Genomic DNA, 12,533 nt, shown 5'->3' with positions numbered 1-12,533 from the left:
ATAAAAAATAATTTTTAATATTTTTTTTTACATTTCTATAACCTTTATTTACCCAGGCAAGCAAGTAAGAACAAATTCTGATTTAATTTATTGTCAAAAGTATGCATAATGTTGTGTTAATTCCACAACAAGAGATATGTAATGTTAATTACCTGGGGGGGGGGGGGGGGGGGCCCTGCATATATCGGTATCGGTTGATATCGGTATTGGAAATTAAGAGTTGGACAATATCGGTATATCGGTATCGGTAAAAAAGCCAATATCGAGCATCCCTAAAAAACAATCTGTTTTGTGCATGTTGACTGGAAGCAACTCACTGATGGGTGTATTAGATCCATAGCTATAATATTAAATATATTTTAAGCACTTGAACAAAGCGCCCCATTGACTTACAGCGCTGGCGTTCTACCCAGAAGGTAAGCAGCGACCCCTGGCCGTGAATGTGTTAAGGCTCACTTTCATTGTTTATTTTGAAATAAAATGAATATGTTTCTGAAACAAACCAAGCTGTGAAATATACGGTCTAGGGGTGTGACGATTAACTTAGCTCATGATACGTTACGATACACGATATTGGGATCATGATCTCAATACGATTCAATATTATAACAGAATTTTTTACAAAATTTGAATGATGAAAATATATGACAAAAAAAAAGAAAAAATGTAAGACAAAATATGCAAATTAATGCAGTTGTTTGCCCTATAGTTAATTTCTTTTTTTAATGAAATTGTAAACATAACTTATTATAACTTATACTATCTGGTACACTGGGCATGCACTTGCAAACAGGAAGCAGACTGCAGTTCTTGAGACTGTCCTGTCCCACACGCAGGGTGCATGTTAACAAGCTCACTGCAAACTACAGCCTACAGCGCGTGGGAAAACATCGATAAGAAGGATAATTAATAACAAGCATATCACTGTAAGCCCCACAGCTGTGTGTGTGTGTGTGTGTGTGTGTGTGTGTGTGTGTGTGTGTGTACCAACCTGACAGGAAGTGTGCGGTCTCCCTTGCGTCGGTCCATCTCTCTCTGTGGGACAGGGTACCAGCGGAAGTTCAGCTTCCAGTTGAAGCCACCATATGTCATGTCGGAGCCCGCCATGTACTCAAACGTATCGTCGCTGATCACGTCGATGATGGGGCACACCACCGTCTTCCTGTGAGACACGCACACGTACACACACACACACACTTGTAAGTGTGTTCTGTGTTGGTCATAAACTCAGGTGGCCATCCCTCAATTTTGTCGTTTTGCCAATTCCCTTCCTGCTGCCCTACTGTCGGTCTGGGGAGGGTGTAGACTATACCACATGCTGCCCTACTGTCAGTCTGGGGAGGGTGTAGACTATACCACATGCTGCCCTACTGTCAGTCTGGGGAGGGTGTAGACTATACCACATGGTGCCATACTGTCGGTCTGGGGAGGGTGTAGACTATACCACATGCTGCCCTACTGTCGGTCTGGGGAGGGTGTAGACTATACCACATGCTGCCCTACTGTCAGTCTGGGGAGGGTGTAGACTATACCACATGCTGCCCTACTGTCAGTCTGGGGAGGGTGTAGACTATACCACATGCTGCCCTACTGTCAGTCTGGGGAGGGTGTAGACTATACCACATGCTGCCCTACTGTCAGTCTGGGGAGGGTGTAGACTATACCACATGCTGCCCTACTGTCAGTCTGGGGAGGGTGTAGACTATACCACATGCTGCCATACTGTCGGTCTGGGGAGGGTGTAGACTATACCACATGCTGCCCTACTGTCAGTCTGGGGAGGGTGTAGACTATACCACATGCTGCCATACTGTCGGTCTGGGGAGGGTGTAGACTATACCACATGCTGCCATACTGTCGGTCTGGGGAGGGTGTACTGTAGACTTATCACAAGCCTCCTCCTCCTCCGAGCCACCAGACACTTCTTTTCACCTGATAGCTAGGAGTTTCACTGGGAGAGCGTAACACAAAGGTTCATACTATCTCCTCCAGATCCCCTCCCTGCTGAACAGGTGCCCCGACCGACCAGCAGGAGTCGCTGTTGCGACGACCAGGACTCGTACCCCCACCGGCTTCCAACCCGCGAACACTGTCGATCGAGTTCGTAGGGACGACTGACCGATCCGGAGGTAGCGCCGCCGGGAATTGAACCCTGGGTCTCTGCGATGGTAGGCGAGTGCTTAGACCTCTACACTACCCAGCTACGCCCATCAATCAGTATTAAGCTCTCTCTCCCACCAGACAGGTCTGGCTAGAGTCCAAAGTAACCAGTGTATTTAAACAATGGACCATTTTGTGACCTCCTGTAGTTTACCCCCCCCCTCTGTGTGTGTGTGTGTGTGTGTGTGTGTGTGTGTGTGTGTGTGTGTGTGTGTGTGTGTGTGTGTGTGTGTGTGTGTCTGTGTACCTGTCTGCGGGTGCCAAGCAATCGTAAACGGTGAAGCCGTAATTAAGCATCAAATAAAAACACAAGGGCAAGCCCCCTGCAGGCTCTGCAGAGATTTTTTTTTTTTTTATCCACTTTTTCTCCCATTTTTTCTATATTTTCTCCCATCCCAATTTCGTATCATCCAATTCAACCCTCCCCTGTCACGAACGCTGTTTCTTTCCTCCCACAAGCCGGCTGCAATGTGGACTAAGTCATACATAGCACAAGTCCCCTCCGGTACTTGAGGTAACAGCAGTCGCATCTTTTCACCTGCGCAGCTCGATCTCTCAGTGTCGAGGAGTAACGCGTGGGAGGCTCACGCTGCCCCCGACACTTCCTGATTCTACTGCGCAGGCGCACCAACCGACTTGTAGGAGTCGCTTGTTCACAACGTTCGATCCCCACCCTTCAGTTTTCCCTCCCCGTAATACGGCCAATGTGTATTACTGCGGACGACCAGCTAAACTGAAAACAATGTGGAGAGCTGGATTCGAACACGCGAATCCTAGCGTCTCCACACTGGTGGCGAGTGCCTTGCCCACTACACCACCTAGCCGCCACCAGGCTCTGCAGAGATTTATTGATTTATTTGTTTCCACACTTGCCCATTATGTGTGTGTGTGTGTGTGCATGTGTATCTAGCCCTTTCTAGCCCTCCCCTCTACCCATACGCACTTTGGCATTCACTATAGCAACAGGCTCCAGGGGTGTGTGTGTGTGTGTGTGTGTGTGTGTGTGTGTGTGTGCGTGCGTGTGTGTGTGCGTGTGTGTCTTACTTGTCCAGTCTGATGCGCGCCAGCAGAGGCTCCAGCCATCCTGTTGTACATTCACAGTGAGCATCTAGAAAGGTGATGACCTGAACACAAGAAGCAAGACCAGACTAGCTAAAGAAACACTGAATGGAGCATTCACAAACACACACACACACACACACAACACACACACACACCTGTCCAGTGGAGAGAGATGCTCCCTTGAGACGAGCGCGGATGAGTCCCGACCTCTGCTCCATCCTCACCACTCTGACTGGCACCTCCAGCCTCCTCACATACTGCTCCAACGGACGCTTCAGGAACTCTGACACACACACACACACAGAGGATTTATACATGGGCTTCTTTTATGCCAAGAGAGATTATTTTTTTCTTTTTTTGATAATTTTATTTTCATTTTCAACCAGCATGGATACATACATGATATGGTCAGTGTCAAAATAGAGAATAATCCATTTTGGTTATTTCTCCCCCCCCACCCCCTCCCACCAGTTCCCTCCCACCAGCCCATCCCTCCCACCAGCCCGCGTCTCTACAATTCGTAGCCGCATTTCTGCAGACCCCTCTCTGATTGGTTGAGCTCCATTTCTGCAGACCCCTCTCTGATTGGTTGAGCGAAGCCCCTCTCCGATTGGAAATGTACTACCAGATTCGCGTATAACGTTATTTCGCGTGACTTCGCGGTTTATTCATAACGTTATGCACATTTCACAACACAGCCAGCTGTCAGAAACTGTACATTGTAACGTTGTTATTTCGCGGCCTGCCCATTTGATGTTCCCAAATCATATTCAGAAAGTATCACAGAGACTTCTATTGACCAAGGAATTAGTTATTATTAGTAAGACACAACATTTCCGTAGCAATTGACCACCAGACTCTTTCTCTTAAAGGGGAACTCCACTTTTTTTGGAAATTAGCTTATTTAACATCTTCCCTGGAGTTAGACAAGAAGATGCATACCTTTTTTGTCTCTGTGCGTGCATTTTAGCTTTGGGAATAGACGCTCCGTTAGCATAGCTTAGCTTCATCACTGGAAGTGAGGCAGGACAGTAGCCTTACAGTGCCTTACAGTGTATTGCAAGGTCTGACATTGACCAAACTTGATATGCATGACCTTGGTGGGCTCTAGGTCAACTCCTGAAAAGGGGGTCAATGTCAGACTTTGCAATCAAAAGTTAGGGGGCTAATAACCCTTGCCATAATTTCAGTGCGCCCCCTAACTTTTGATTGCAAGGTCTGACATTGACCCCCTTTTCAGGAGTTGACCTAGAGCCCACCAAGGTCATGCATATCAAGTTTGGTCAATGTCAGACCTTGCAATACACTGTAAGGCACTGTAAGGCTACTGTCCTGCCTCACTTCCAGTGATGAAGCTAAGCTATGCTAACGGAGCATCTATTCCCAAAGCTAAAATGCACGCACAGAGACAAAAAAGGTATGCATCTTCTTGTCTAACTCCAGGGAAGATGTTAAATAAGCTAATTTCCAAAAAAAGTGGAGTTCCCCTTTAAGGCATTAACTGGGTTAATTAATATAAATGTTATATTGTAACTGTCTAGTTACACATTGGTTCCGAAACATGTATGTTCCAGGCTGCACTTAAAACTTTGAATCTGAGAGAGCTCTGGTCAGCGAAGCCGGCGAGCGATTATTATTGGTTTTTAATGACAAACCAATTACATAATCCTATCCAACATATGTGTAAAGGCACACACAACATATTCCAGTTAACGGTATATTTTATGATTCGTTATGGCGGAATCAATACTTCCATGCGTATAAATTGCGTTCGCGACCGCTCCATGTTTTGGGGCTATTCATCAGAAAACTCGGATCCGGGATTCGGCTCCCATCCGTCGGGCAACAACTGTGGGTTTTCAGCCTCTCTCTCTGGAGCTTAACGGAGTTTCGACTCCTGGCTAGAGGAGCTTGTCGCGGCTCATGCGCATGCGCGCGCTCGGCCAATCAGAGAGGGGTCTGCAGAAATGGCCTCAACCAATCAGAGAGGGGTCTGCAGAAATGCGGCTACGAATTGTAGATACGCCACCAGCCCATCCCCCCACCAGTTCCCTCCCACCAGCCCACCCCCCCCTCCCAGATTCAACTCAGACTCACATTAGGCAAACACTAAACTAACAGAAATAAGTAAAATACAAACATAACAAAACAAAAACAAAAACACATTCACATCTTCAACTTGCTCCGAGGTCCCAACATAGTCTCATAGATTCCACTATGGGAGTGTACCCAACCTTTCATTCTCCATATACGTCAAAAAAGGTTGCCATGTCTTATAGAATCTATCCGTAGTGCCTCCTAAGGTGCATCTCATCTTTTCCAAGTGCAGGAACCCCATTACATCTCTGGTCCATTGGACATGTGTGGGAGAGGCCTCCTGCTTCCACATCATAAGTATTAAACGCCTAGCAATTAGGGTAGAAAAAGCAATGATTTTCGAGTGTTTTATGTGAATGGGTATATCCTCTGGTGTCACTCCAAAGATTGCGATTATAGGGGAAGGGTCAATTTTGGTTCCAAATATTGCAGAAAAAGTATCAAATATAGATGTCCAATAATTATATAAATTTGGACACGTCCAGAATGTATGAACGAGAGAACCCGTCACCTTGCCAAGAGAGACTTAACGTGATAAGTGTGTGTGTGTTTGTGTGTGTGTGTGTGTGTGCGTGCGTGCAGGGAGTGGGGGGGGGGGGTGTGTGTTTGTTTGTGTGTATCTGGCTTCCCTCCTGCTCCTTTGTGAATGCAGGCACTCAGAAATGAAGGGGGAAACAAAAATACAGCTCCTTATCTATTCTCTTTGCCCACATCCTCCCTCCTTCCCCCCTGTCAATCCATCCTGGGGGTCCTAGGGGAGGATGTGTGTGTGTGTGTGTGTGTGTGTGGGGGGGGGGGGGGTTGGATTGGGAGGGGATTGAGGGTAATAAGAGAGTGTAATCCCTGCTGCTGGCGTATTAAAGACCTAATCTCTCCCAAACAGGGATTAACAGCACAGCATAGGGCTGAGTGGCAGCCACAGCCTATGCACTGGTTGGTGGGCGCTAGTGCACGCACACACACGCGCACACACACACACACACACACACACACACACACACACACACACACACACACACACACACACACACACACACACACACACACACACACACACACACACACACACACACACACACACACACACACACACACACACACACACACACACACACACACACACACACACACAAATAAAATATATATATAGGCTAAGCCCTATCCACAAGAGGCAGAAGCACTTATGGAACTATGTGTGTTTGTACATGTACAGCTATACTTGTGAGGAGTGACTCTAGACAGCACACCTTTCAGGACATTTTGGGTTGTGAGGACATTTTGGCCGGCCCTCATACTGAGGCAAAAAGGTGTGTTGGGTAAGGTGTGTTGTGGTTAAGGTTATGGTTAACCACTTAAGCATCGACGGCTCTCACCTGTCGGCCTAGCGCTGCTTTTTCGCCGATCAACCAATACATTGTTGGAAAGTTGAATTTTCCGCCTTTCGATCGTCACCCCACTCAACCTATTGTGTGCTTCCAGTTTCGAGTTACAAGACGAAAAATCCGACGAGCGTCATTTGACAAGCCATTCGAACAAGTGACCACGTCCGCTTTGGTCGGGTCCTGAGCGGACCAGTCACTGCTGATGGCGAAAAAGATTTACCAGCTTTGTAGCCAATAAAATTCTGGAGCCAACGCTATCCCATGCAGGGGCTGATCGCAACGAGAAAGGGGTAGAAGAAGCCAGGGAAGTCCTTTATTTTGATTAGAGCCTCGGAATCATTGGAAGCGGACGGCCATTTTGGATAATCATGCCGAATTAACGCAGGTAAACACATTCCAAAAACCTTTGTAAAACACAATTACTTTGAGTATGCAATCATCAGGCTTGTTGTGCAAAACTAACAAGAATTTTGCCAGATGCATATGTGGTTATGGTTATGATTATGGATGAGGTTACAGTTATGGATATGGATAAGGTTATGGAGATGGTCATGGTTAAGGATACGGTTATGAATACGGTTATGGTTATAACACATGGAGGCTAGTTTGTAGAATCGTTGTTTCTGTAATCAGTTTCCTTAACATCTGACTGTATTCCATGAGCAAGTCATCGGTGTGTGTGATACCTCTCTCGCTGGCGTCATCCACCAGCACCCTACCCTACTGTCGGTCTTGGGAGGGTGTAGACTACCACATGCTGCCCTACTGACGGTCTGGGGAGGGTGTAGACTACCACATGCTGCCCTACTGACGGTCTGGGGAGGGTGTAGACTACCACATGCTGCCCTACTGACGGTCTGGGGAGGGTGTAGACTACCACATGCTGCCCTACTGTCGGTCTTGGGAGGGTGTAGACTACCACATGCTGCCCTACTGACGGTCTTGGGAGGGTGTAGACTACCACATGCTGCCCTACTGTCGGTCTTGGGAGGGTGTAGACTACCACATGCTGCCCTACTGTCGGTCTTGGGAGGGTGTAGACTACCACATGCTGCCCTACTGATGGTCTGGGGAGGGTGTAGACTACCACATGCTGCCCTACTGACGGTCTGGGGAGGGTGTAGACTACCACATGCTGCCCTACTGACGGTCTGGGGAGGGTGTAGACTACCACATGCTGCCCTACTGATGGTCTGGGGAGGGTGTAGACTACCACATGCTGCCCTACTGACGGTCTGGGGAGGATGTAGACTACCACATGCTGCCCTACTGACGGTCTTGGGAGGGTGTAGACTACCACATGCTGCCCTACTGAAGGTCTGGGGAGGGTGTAGACTACCACATGCTGCCCTACTGTCGGTCTGGGGAGGGAGACTACCACATGCTGCCCTACTGTCGGTCTGGGGAGGGTGTAGACGACCACATGCTGCCCTACTGTCGGTCTGGGGAGGGTGTAGACTACCACATGCTGCCCTACTGACGGTCTGGGGAGGGTGTAGACTACCACATGCTGCCCTACTGACGGTCTTGGGAGGGTGTAGACTACCACATGCTGCCCTACTGAAGGTCTGGGGAGGGTGTAGACTACCACATGCTGCCCTACTGACGGTCTGGGGAGGGTGTAGACTACCACATGCTGCCCTACTGATGGTCTGGGGAGGGTGTAGACGACCACATGCTGCCCTACTGACGGTCTGGGGAGGGTGTAGACTACCACATGCTGCCCTACTGACGGTCTGGGGAGGGTGTAGACTACCACATGCTGCCCTACTGACGGTCTGGGGAGGATGTAGACTACCACATGCTGCCCTACTGTCGGTCTTGGGAGGGTGTAGACTATACCACATGCTGCCCTACTGACGGTCTGGGGAGGGTGTAGACTACCACATGCTGCCCTACTGTCGGTCTTGGGAGGGTGTAGACTACCACATGCTGCCCTACTGACGGTCTGGGGAGGGTGTAGACTACCACATGCTGCACTACTGACGGTCTGGGGAGGGTGTAGACTACCACATGCTGCCCTACTGACGGTCTGGGGAGGATGTAGACTACCACATGCTGCCCTACTGTCGGTCTGGGGAGGGTGTAGACTACCACATGCTGCCCTACTGTCGGTCTGGGGAGGGTGTAGACTACCACATGCTGCCCTACTGTCGGTCTGGGGAGGGTGTAGACGACCACATGCTGCCCTACTGACGGTCTGGGGAGGGTGTAGACTACCACATGCTGGTATGTGTGCACACCTCTCTCGCTGGCGTCGTCCACCAGCACAATCTCCTCCAGCAGGGAGTGCGGCGACCGGTCGATGACGGAGCGGACCGTCCGCAGCAGCGTGCTCCACGCCTCGTTGTGGAACACGATCACCACGCTGGTGCGAGGAAGATCATCTGCATACAGCTTGTTCTTACACCTAGAGAGAGAGAGAGAGAGAGAGGAGAGAGAGAGAGAGAGAGAGAGGAGAGAGAGGAGAGAGAGAGAGAGAGAGAGAGAGAGAGAGAGAGAGAGAGAGAGAGAGAGAGAGAGAGAGAGAGAGAGAGGAGAGAGGAAGAGGGAGAGGGGGAGGGGGGGGGGGAGAGAAAGAGAGAGAGGGAGAGCGAGAAAGAGAAAGAGAGACACTGACTGACCGCTCCGCATTTCAATGAGCACACTCCCTCCCGAACAGAAGGGAACATAAAATACATTCACTTTAGAAATTTTTTAAACATTACACCATATTTTATCTATGTATTCCTACAAATTTGCACAACCACTTCTGCCAAATTTTTGCATTTAGTTTTTCTTTTTGCATTTTGTATATTTTAATTGTGTATATTGTATATTTTGTAGTGTTTGGTCTTTTACTCTTTTACTTTTTTTACTGTATGAAGCACAATCTCAGGAGGGTCATACAGAACCAAGCATTTCACTATAACATACATGTGCCTTATATGTGACAAATGAGAGAGAGAGAGAGAGAGAGAGAGAGAGAGAGAGAGAGAGAGAGAGAGAGAGAGAGAGAGAGCGAGGAGGAGAGAGAGGGAGAGAGAGAGAGAGAGAGAGAGAGAGAGAGAGAGAGAGAGAGAGAGAGAAATACATACTGTACCTAGATATAAAAATACAGTAAATATCTAGATGGATAAATAGTAAAAGAGCGAGAGAGAGAGATCAATTTCACCACTAAATCCCTGCAAGCTTAATCAGCTCATAAGCCACCGTTAATCGTTAGGTGAAATCAGCGCATAAATGATTCATCAGATCATAGGCCGCATGCAGAATCACATGTCAAAGACAAGTGAAGGAGAGAGACTGAATGAAGAACACGTGCAAGCACACACACACACACACACAACACACAGGTTGATAATATGACTCCCGATCGGTGATGCTAATTAGAGTGTGGAGTCATTATCGTAGCGGTGCAAGGAGGACACATCTGCAAGCTCTCAGCTTATTGAGAGACAAGAGAGCGTGATCTGAAATACCTAGCAGAGCAGGGGGAGGAACGAGGCAGAACAAGAGGGGACAGATTATTACTGCAGTGATTTTTCCTGGGAAACACATCGAAATAAAGGGTCTCTGAATGATTCCTAAGAAGGTGGCCTGATCTAAAGTTTGCGTTCCGCTCCGAAAAGGCTCCCCCGCCGCCAGTCCCCGTAATGGTCGGGAGTCTGAGGAAATGACTCTCCGGGGCTCGCAGGTTACCAAACGGGATACATTTTGCTTGATTAGCCGACCCAGTGGCCCGCAAAATTAGATTTACCGGTAGGTCGCATGGAAAACATATTTTGAATATGGGACCACAGAAAAAAAGTTTGAATACCACCGATTTAGCATTGCATTGCTGATAAGTCTAACTTGGACAGTTTTTTTTGGACTGCCTACGCTGTTAAGTCAGCGCTGGCTCAGCTCTTCATCCGTTTAGATTGTGGTGGCGTTATGTGAACGTGTTCCATGAAATGAATGTGTCCCGATCGCTTGGAATTAGGGCACGTTGATGGATTGATCCGTACAGCAGATGGCAGGGAACATGGTTTTATCCCACCCTATCCTCGCCTGGCATTATGCATGAGGAAAGAGACATACGTATATCATCGTATATAGTGTTATACCGTAATTCCTCTAATAGTGACCGGTATTCAATTACAAACCGGGTCTCTATTAATGGCCGGGTGCGCTCTTGAGCTAAGCAATTATAAGCCGACCTCCTAATACAAGCCGGGTTACTAATATACTGAGCTGTATACTGAGCTGCTAAGGTAAAGTTACTTGATTTCACTTTGAAAACGTTGAAATGACCAGTGACCACCTGTAATTGCACTGTTTACTATTTCATACAGTACTTGGTTTCAATAAATGAACCCAGTACATTTTACTGGGTTCAAACTGACACAAAATGTTGATTTATTCATTATGATCTGTTTGAAAATAGAAATATAGGCCTCTCTCTTATACATGCCTCCTCCTAATAAAAGCCTGGTACCCGCTACAGTTTAAGCAAATACAAGCCCGGGTCACTATTAGAGGAATTACGGTATTTCATTTATCTCATTCCATTCTCTCATATCCATTCCATTTGTGCAATACTGTTGTATACACTAGTCACTACACACAAATCCAAATTTTCATATATGTATATAATGTTATATATTTTTTACTGCATTATTAATTTTTTTTTATCATATTTGATTCAACCTTTATACCACTAGTGCTCTAATGTGTATAGTGCTCCTAATGCTGAGCTGACCTGTTCTCTTGTCCAAGTTGTCCAACACATTTTCATTGTACCATTGACCTTGTGTTAACATACGACTAATAAAGACCTTGTGTTAACATACATACGACTAATAAATACCTTGTGTTAACATACATACGACTAATAAAAACCTTGTGTTAAACTTAACATACATACGACTAATAAAGACCTTGTGTTAACATACATATGACTAATAAATACCTTGTGTTAACATACATACGACTAATAAAAACCTTGTGTTAAACTTAACATACATACGACTAATAAAGACCTTGTGTTAACATACATGACTAATAAAGACCTTGTGTGTTTATTGGGTACCAAACTCGGTACCCTTAATTGCATCGGTACTACAGAGTACCGATTCATGCTAGATCAATCAGTACCAAATTTCGGCACCTTTACATGTTTACGTTTACATATTATACGTATTTAAACATTTAAAAACAAAATGCATTATCATGCGATTTATTTAGTGAGGTGTGTTACAACAATAAATTACAAAATGTTCTAAATAAAAAAGAAAACAATGTTGGGCGCCCAAGTGGCGAACCACATAACGCGCTGACCCCCAACCCGGGTTCGATTCCCGGACCCGTCGTTATTTGCTGAATGTCTTCCCCCCACTCTGTCTCCCGTTCCTCCTCTCTCTCTCTCTCTACTGGACTGCCCAGTAGCAAAAAGCAAAAAGCGATAAACGCTAAAAAATAAATCTTTAAAAAAAAATTATTAAAAAAAAACAATGTTGAAATTGAAAAGTTTGGATTTTTTTTTTTTTTTTTTACAATTTTACAATTGTTTTGTTATTATGAAGTTAAGTACCAAAAAAAGGTACTGCTGGGTACCGATATGGAATTCCAGGAACTGGTACGGTACCAGTATCGGTTCAAATGTGAACTGTACCCAACCCTAGTAGTATCTCATCACACTACGCAGAGAGTTGGTTGATGTATCAATGTCAAAACATCTCTTCCCAAAGTAAACAGGTCCTACTTATACTCTCGACATACTGAATAAATAATCTTTGATTAATTGTCCCCCTATTTTTTTTTGTCTTCTTTAAAAATACCAACTAAATACTAAAAAGTTGAAAGAAGAAC

General features: G+C 46.3%; 1 protein-coding gene across 2 annotated transcripts in view; it reads right to left on the bottom strand.

Annotated features, from left to right (window-relative positions):
• galnt1 (UDP-N-acetyl-alpha-D-galactosamine:polypeptide N-acetylgalactosaminyltransferase 1) overlaps positions 1-12,533 on the bottom strand; it is a 221,260-nt gene that overhangs the window by 18,299 nt on the left and 190,428 nt on the right. For both annotated transcript variants that reach the window (XM_084337059.1, XM_084337060.1), the window contains exons 6-9: positions 8,945-9,111; positions 3,378-3,505; positions 3,205-3,284; positions 992-1,162 (exon numbers count right to left, since the gene is read on the bottom strand). In XM_084337059.1, the coding sequence (XP_084193185.1) occupies positions 992-1,162; positions 3,205-3,284; positions 3,378-3,505; positions 8,945-9,111 (546 nt within the window). The remainder of the gene's footprint in view (positions 1-991; positions 1,163-3,204; positions 3,285-3,377; positions 3,506-8,944; positions 9,112-12,533) is intronic.

This window comes from Notolepis coatsorum, assembly GCF_963971535.1.
Source record: "Notolepis coatsorum genome assembly, chromosome: 19".
NCBI classification, from domain to species: domain Eukaryota; kingdom Metazoa; phylum Chordata; class Actinopteri; order Aulopiformes; family Paralepididae; genus Notolepis; species Notolepis coatsorum.
Note: the sequence above shows the minus strand (reverse complement) of the source record. Positions and strands in the feature narration are given on the sequence as shown.